We start from the raw sequence: 8,328 nt of genomic DNA, 5'->3' as shown, positions 1-8,328 counted from the left end.
GAATTGCTGGGTCCCAGGCCACCAGGCGTTGCATGAACGCGGGTGCCCGGGGAAGGGGCTCGGCGCTGCCCGCTCCGGCCGGCCCGCAGGTGGCGCGGCCTCCTGGCTGCGAACTGTCGCTGCTGTGTCGCTGCTGCTGCTGCTGCCGCCGCTTCTGCCGCTGCTCTGCCGGAGTGGCCGCTACTAGTGCGGGGGCTGGCGGCTGGACCCTCGAGTGGGTCCCCTTCCCGGTCCCGTGCGCGGCTCTGACTCGCTAAAGTTTCTCCTGAGCCCGGTTATTTATAAGGCGGCCCATGGCAACGGCTGCGTCACGCCTGGCGGCCGCCCCGGCCCCTCCCGCCGCCGCCGGGACACAGCTACACCGTGGCCGCCTGAGACCCCTGGGAGGTCGGTGACCTGACCAGAGACTAGAAGCGCGTCCTCGGGGGTCCCAGGGCTCGAGGGGGGGGCGGCCTCATGCCCCCTGCCCACTCCCACCAGGCGGCCCCCGGATTGGAAGCGAGAAGGGGAGGTGCGACCCCGCCCCCGAACCGCCCCCTCTGGGCTGGAGGCTGTACTGAAAGGGGGGGAACCCGGGGAGGGGGTAATGCTATCGCCTGCCCCCACCCGAAACACGGCGGCGGCCCGCCCCCTGCTGGAGGAGGCGGTGGCTTAAGGACCCGCAGCGTCCAGTCCCCACGCCCCACAGAGGGGCTGCTCCCCAGGCGGGAACCTGGAGAACTCACCCCCCAGCTCTGTCTCCTGGAGTGGTGACCCATCTCCAAGACGCGTCCTCGCTCCTAAACTTGCCCCCATCCCCAGCTCTTAGGAGGGGATTCCATGCCTGTTGCGACTCCCCTCGTAAAGCCACCTCCAACAGGAGGACCTGGGGGGTGGGCGGGCGGGTAAAGGGAAGCGCTCCACTGGGGCCTCTGCCTAGGTAGGCCGTGCCCCCCCCTCCACCGCCCCACCCACCGCACCTACCCGCCTCCTTAGACCACACCTGAGTCTTCTCCAGCTCCACCCTACCCTGACCTGGGCTCCCAGAAGGGTGGGGGGGGGCGGGGTACTCTGCTCTGCCACACTGTGTGACTTTGCGAAAGTCATTTCACTTCTCTGAGCTTACATGAAGGTGTCGTTACTGTTACTTTTAGTTGTATTACTGTCTCCACCACAGACACCCAAACATAAGGCTTAGTTTTAAGTCCACTCTGAGAGGCACATTAGAAAGAAGGGCCTCTCCCAGAGGGTACAAAGAGGACCAGAGGGGGCCTAGCAACCCAATATCACATGGGCTCATGTACCCCTTTAGTCTCAAAAGAAAAGCCCTTTTCCAGGCGCCCCAAGACCTATGTGCCAACCTGAGGCCACAATACCTGTTTCAGAAGCTGGTGGGGAGGAGGTCAAGCCAGGCCCCATTGGGGACCGTGGAGGAGAGAGAAGGGACTTGCCTCATTTTTACTAAGTCCCTGCTGTGCGCTGCGTGTAAGCTTGGACCCACGGTTCACCTTTTCACCTTGCTAGGAGGAGGCTTTTGCTGCCCCTGGTTCACAGATGGGCAAACAGGCCATGGCCCATCTGGATTTGAACATACGCCTGAGGCCCTCCCTGCTGAGTGGACTCAAGCAGCCCCTTTTCCTCTCAAGCCCCATTCCTAGGCCATTTGGGCAGCTCCCTGAGCCTACTGCTCTGTCACTCAGGTCTAGGCAGAAGTTCCCAGCCTGCCTGGGGCTGACCCCCGGCCCACTGACCCCCAGCCCTGGCGGGCAAGCAGGCATTGCTCAACCTTCAACGTTATCTGCTGAGCTAGGGTGACCCAGAGAGCTGTAGAAATGACATCTCTGAGAGTGCCCTTGGGGGATGGGGGGTAGGGAGGAACAAATGAAACACTGGCCCAGCCTGCTGGCTTTCTGGGCCTTCCCAGCACCAGGGAGGGATCTGAGGACCCAGGGCCCCACAGCCAGGCCTTCCAAGATGCAAAGCGGGACACTTAGGGCTGAGCTTGAGGCCCACCGCCTCCAAAAGACCCTCTCTGCTCCACTTGCTGATGAACTTCCTTCCCAGCCCTTATCTCCAGCTACCATTATCCTGGTTGTCTTGACACCTCCCCCCAGACTGCTTGGTCCATGAAGGCTGTCCCTCGAATACTGGAACTCCTGAACTGGGCCTGCCCAAAATTTACCAGTGAGTGAATGCATTTGCTGTTCCCTCTGGACCAAGAACACTATTCCCCCAGCTCTGCCTAAGGCTCATGCAAAGGTTACCACCGGGAAGAAGGCCTTCCTGACCTCCCCATCGCAAGTCCCAGGCCCTCAATTGCTCCTTTTACATTCCCCTACTTGATTTCCTTGCCCGTTCTCATTACTACCAAAATTATTTTACCTAATCATCTTGCTTTCTGCCCCTGCTGCCTCCTCCCCATGTCAGCCCCACCTGGGCAGGAATTTTGTTTTCCCCAGTGCCTAAAATCATGCCCGGCACACAGAAGATGCTCAATGGATGAAGAAGGTGAGGTCCCCCATTAACTGGGCTGTGTGACCTCAGGTAAGATAGCTCCCCTCTCTGAGCCTCAGCAGCCTCCTCCCAACTCTCAGGGTTCTGGAGAGATGCAGTGAGACCTGGGGGAGTCTGAAGCTAATTGGAGGATTTGCTGTGTGTCCTCAAGCCAATCTTCCACCCTCTCTGAACCACATTTTAAGCTCTTTGCATGTATTAACTAATTTAATCCTCCTGATTATTTATAGGAATCAGATCATATTATTAAGCTCCACTTTACAAATGAGGAAATAGGCCCAACAGAGCTAAGTATGCCTGTTCAAGGTCACATTAAAGGGGTAGTAAGGATTAAAGTCTTTCCAGCCTTACCTTCCCCTTTGGGTTTATAATAAATCAAAACAAGTCTGGTAATGTGAACCTCGCTTTCTGAATGGCAAAAAACGAGGCTCAGAGAATGGTGGCCCAGGGTCACACAGTGACTCAAAAGGCAACCCAGACCCTGGGGATTGGCCTCCAAGCATCGGACTCAGCCCTATCACTTGCCCTTCTAGCCTCTAGAATGGAACTGCCCCCACCAAATAAACAAACACTGAGCCTCTTGCTTTCCACCCTTCCCTGACCAGGATTCCTCATTCTGGCATGAAAGTAAATTCAGTTCTCACCTCATTGCCACCCCAGGTGTCCTGCAGAGATGTTGCAGTGCCTGCTCAGGTGATGTAAGCCCTTGTTTTTACAAAGCTGTTGCTCAACAGGCCCTGCCTGCTGCTTCACCATTAATGCTCAGCCTTTCCTGAGGATGGGGCTGATGGAAGCTCACCCACTATGGCCCAGAGGCCTGGAGCACACCCCAGTGGTTCTGCAGGCAGCAAGAGCCTAGAAATTAGGACCCACCTGATACCACCCATAATGATCTCTCTCAGTTACATCCTAGGTATTTGTAGGAACCTAGACTAGGAAGGGTCTCAAACTGGTGGTCAGTGGCCAAATCCAACCCATAGACACTTTCACTTTGACCCCACGGTGTTTTGCTTTGTTTTGTTGTCGTTGTTCCTTTTTTCAATGAATTTATTGTCAACATTTAAAAATCAAGAGACTTCACATCAAAATTCCAATTTCCAGCTTCTCTTTTAAAACCAAAAGCTGTGGGCTGGGCCCACATGGCTGCGAGTAGTGGGCAGGAGCCAGGCAGGGCTGTGGAGGGAACAGACACTTTCCTACCCAATACACGCCCTCCTCTGCCCCCAAACCGCTTTCACAATTCCTCCTGCTAGTCCCTGCAGCTTCTCCTTACCCTATTTTAGGGAGGCGAAAACCAACATGACTTGCCCAAGGGAAGTCCCATTGTTTCTGCATTGAAGGGAGTGATAAAGGTGTTTGCAGAGGGGCTTAGAAATCAGCCAGTGGGTGGAAAAACTAAGGCAGAAAGGGGACCTATGAGAGATGGTCCATGGAGATTGTCTCTAGGGGATTTGGAGTGGGGGACTGCAAAGGTCAGACTTTTGGTTTTGCTCTGTACCCTCCCTGGATGTGACACTCTGGTGTCCCCTTTAGACCTCAGCCCCAGGTCTATAAAATCAGGGTAATAGCCCCTCTCTCAGGCATTCTGGGCCTGCTGTTCCCTTCATACTGGCCAGACAAGGCACATGGGAGTGAATCAGACCTCCCCTTATCCCCACAAAAGGCAAGTCACAAAAACCTCACAAAGTAAGCAGATGGCAAACAGGCCCAGAGAGGGTTAAGACTTCCCCCAAGATCACAATGAACTGATAAAAGAGCTGGACTTAAAATGTCTGAGATTTTTCCCACCACGTCTCCTCTTTGAGGCCTCACTTTACCCCTCTGCCTAACGGAGCTGAGATTAGATCCTTAATTGCTGACAAGTGTCCTGGGATCTGGAATTTGATGCGCAGGGCTGGCTAGCAAATTTTGCCTTAGCATATGCTGCCACCATGTGGCAGGTTCTAGGAATGCAGGACTGATTTAAACGAATCTTTGTATGCGGACCTGTTGTGTACCTTGCTATGGGATACAGAGGTCAGCACTGTGGATATTATAGATGCTTGCAGGACATGAGCAGGAAAGGAATAAAATGTCCAACAAAATGTGCTCACTTTCACTTAGTCATTCAGCAAATATTTTTCAGCACCTACTATGGCTCATGCCCTAGAGACATATTCATGAACAAGACAGAAGCGATTCTTCTTCTCATGGAGTTGACATTCCCCTTGGGGAAGACAAACAATAAACAAAATGAGAAAAGTATAAGTATGCATTTTGTTACATTCTGGTAAGCACCATGGAGAAAAATACAGCAGAGAAGGGGGATGGGAGCGCTGGGGGGTTTTATTTTAATTTTAAATTAGAGTGGTCTAATTTAATTAAATAAAAAGAGAGGCCTCCTAGAGGTGACATTTGAGCAAAAACACGAATGCGACGAGGGAAGGGGCCATTCAGGTTGCTGTGGGGAGAGTGTGCTGGGCAGGAGAACAGCAAGTGCAAAGGCCCTGAGGTAGGAGCATACCTGGCCCATGTAGTTGCCACGGATGGAGCATAGGAAGAGTAGCAGGGAATTCTCTCATAGAAATAGTGGCGGTCATATCACACAGGGCTCTGTGGGCCATTGTACTGGCTGACTGTCACTCTGGGTTAGCAGGAACCACGGAGAGTTCTAAGCAGAGGAGGGACAGGATTTGACTTAGGTTCGAACAGAATCCCTCTGGCTGCATGTAAGGAATGGACAGTACTGGTGGTAAGGGCAGAAGTAGGGAGCCCAGTGAGGAGGTAGCAGCGGTCATGCAGGAAGAGGGTAGTGGACTCCACCAGTGCGGTGGCCATGGAGGTGGGGAGAAATAGTCAAAATCTGAATTTATGTTGAAAGTTGAACCTTCACGATGTCTGATAGGTTCAATTATTAGAACAGCCACATCATGGACCACTCCATAGCAATTTAAAGGGACAAGGTATATGACACCAAAAGCATTGGAAACCGAGAGAAGAAAAAAAAAACAGGAAATTAGATTACATCAAAATTAAAAACTACTGTGAAGCAAAGGACAAAAATCAACAGAGTGGAAACGCAGCCTGCAGAATGGGAGAAAATATTTGCAAGTTATATATTTGATAAGAGGTTAATAACCAGAATATATAAAGAACTCCTACAACTTGACCGTAGAAACCCTGATTTAAAATGGGCAGAAGACTTAAAAAAGACATTTCTCCAAAGAAAAATGAATGGCCAATAAGCACATTTAAAAATGCTCAATATCAGTAATCATTAAGGAAATGAAAAATCAAAACCACAATAAGAGACCACCTCACACCCACTAGGTTGGCTACAGTAAAGAAAAACAAAAAATAAGCGTTGGTGAAGCTATGCAGAAATTGCAAGTCTTGTGCGCTGTTGATGGGAATCTAACATGGTAGGGCCACAGTATGGTTGTTCCTCGAAAAATTAAAAATAGAATTACCATATGATCTAGCTATTTCCTAGGTGTACACACAATAGAATTGAAAGCAGAATCTTCAATAGCTATTTGCACACCCATGTTCATAGCAGCATTATGCACAAGAGCCAAAAGGTAGAAGCAACCCAAGTATCCGTCGATGCATGAAGGGATAAACAAAATGTGGTCTATCCACACAATGGAATATTATGTAGTCTTTAAAAAGAAGGAAATTCTGACACATGCTACAACCTGGATGAAGTCATTATGCTGAGTGGAAGAAGCCAGTCACGAAAGGACAAATACTGTATGATTCCACTTATACGAGGTGCCTAGAACAAACTTATAGAGACAGAAAGCAGAATGGTGGTTGCCAGGGGCTGGGAAGGGAGGAATGGGGAGTTAGCATTTGGTGGATATAGAGTTTCGGTTTGGGAAGATGAAAAAGTTCTAGAGATAACCGTGATGATGGTTGTACAACAATGTAAGTGTACTTAATGCCACTGAACTGTCCACTTTAATATAGGTAAGATGGTAATTTTTACGTGAATTTTACCATTTAAAAAAAAAAAGACAAGGTAGATCTTCATAAGTCAACATGGAAATACGCCCAGTGGCACTGTGACATGAAAGAAGGCATGGCAGAGCAGTGTCCCCGTAGAGCTGTCTGTCTTGAAAACCTCTGCCATTAGCTAAAAGTTTTTTCATGTGAATAACACAGTGTTGATGAAGGTGTGGGAAAACAGGTATAACTTATTGAGTTAAGAAAGCCATACACTACATGGTCCTGCCTCCACAGCTTTGCTCATGCTGTTCCCTCTGCCTCTAACACCCTTCCCTTCCACCTCCAGCTAAGAAAAGCCCAGAGAAACTTTCCCTGAATATCCAGGTCAAATTACTCTCCACTTCCTCTGCACGCCCACTCGAGTTAGTTTTATGTAATCTCCCTCTCCTGGGAGCCCCTGAAAATCAGCCCAATCTAGGTCATCTCTATAACACACACACACACACACACACACACACACACAGAGGAATCATGCAGGTGCTGAGTAGGTGCTCAGTGATTTGGGGGCCCAACCCAGGAAAATACACACTTGTCTGACCCGCAGTCTCCCCACCCAGCTGGACCCAATGCAGACACCTGTGGTTGCATTGTCTAGAATTGCCACCAGGTAGCAATGGAGCCCAGCTTCCAACCTCCCCAGCTGCTACCCGAGCTGAGAAAGCCGGGGCAGGTTGTGGGCCTGAGAGGTCAGAAACCCCAGGGCAGGGCGCTCCCAGCCCAGCTTTGAAGAGAAATTTCCCATCCTCATTGCCCACTCCTCTCCTCAACTTCAAAATTTGCTTCTCCCTCCAGCCGACTGACTTTAATTATAGGTGTGCCAACCACTGATAGATGCAATGATCTGGATGACTCTCCAAAATCTTGTGCCAAGTGAAAGATATCAGACACAAAATAACACATGCTGCATGATTCAATTTATATGACGCTCTAGAATAAGCAAAATTAATCTATAATGGAAAATATCAGGACAGTGGTTGCCCCCAGCTGGGGGGATGGGCAGGATTGGCTGGGCAGGAGCACAAAAGTACTTTATTTTGGCGGGGGGGTGGTAAATATGCTGTATTAGTTTCCTAGGGCTGCCATAACCAAGTACCACAAACTAAACAGCTTAAAACAACAAACATTTATTCTCTCACAGTTCTGGAGGCCAGAAGTCTGAAATCAAGGCCATGTTCCCTCCAAGGGTTCTTGGGGAGAGCCCTTCCTTGCCTCTTCCAGCTACTGCTAGCTGCCAGCGGTCCTTGGTGTTCCTTGGCTTATAGGTATGTCATTCTAATCTCTGCCTCTATCTCCACATGGCCCTCTTCCCGCCATAGGTGTCTGTGTCCAAATCTTCATCTCCTTCTCTTATAAAGGCACCAGTCATCGGACTGAGGGCCCCCCGCCCATTCGGTCTGACCTCATCTTAACTTGGTTACATCTGCAAAGACCCCATTTCCAAACGAGGTCATATTTACAAGTACCAAGGTTTATGACCTGAATATATCTTTTTGAGGGACACAGTTCAACCCACTTCGTGTTCTATATCGTGGAAGGAGTTTGGACAACACAGGTAGATGCATTTGTCAAAAACAATCTAAAGTACACTTAAGATTTGTGCATTTCGCTGAATGTAATACTGACCTCTAGCTAATGATATGCATGCTGAAGTGGTTAGGGGTGAGGTGTCCTGGCATCTGTAACATACTCTGCATTTAGTTGCCCCATCTCTTTGGTCTCCTTTAATTGGGAGCAGTTCCTCAGTCTTTCTCATGCATAACCTTGACACTTTTGAAAAGTTCAGGCCATTTACCCAAGTGGTCTTGTGTCCTCCTCGGGCTTCCCATCAGGAGGCATCTGAAGGCC

At 50.1% G+C, this 8,328-nt stretch overlaps 1 protein-coding gene across 1 annotated transcript in view; it reads right to left on the bottom strand.

The window, feature by feature from the left end:
* CEBPB (CCAAT enhancer binding protein beta) overlaps positions 1 to 5,310 on the bottom strand; it is a 6,448-nt gene extending 1,138 nt beyond the window's left edge. The window contains exons 1-2 of the mRNA XM_006922087.1: positions 5,220 to 5,310; positions 23 to 165 (exon numbers count right to left, since the gene is read on the bottom strand). Coding sequence (XP_006922149.1) covers positions 23 to 165; positions 5,220 to 5,310 — 234 coding nt within the window. The remainder of the gene's footprint in view (positions 1 to 22; positions 166 to 5,219) is intronic.
* Positions 5,311 to 8,328: the final 3,018 nt, after the last annotated feature.

This window comes from Pteropus alecto, unplaced genomic scaffold (assembly GCF_000325575.1).
Source record: "Pteropus alecto unplaced genomic scaffold, ASM32557v1 scaffold45, whole genome shotgun sequence".
Classification (NCBI taxonomy): Eukaryota; Metazoa; Chordata; class Mammalia; order Chiroptera; family Pteropodidae; genus Pteropus; species Pteropus alecto.
Note: the sequence above shows the minus strand (reverse complement) of the source record. Positions and strands in the feature narration are given on the sequence as shown.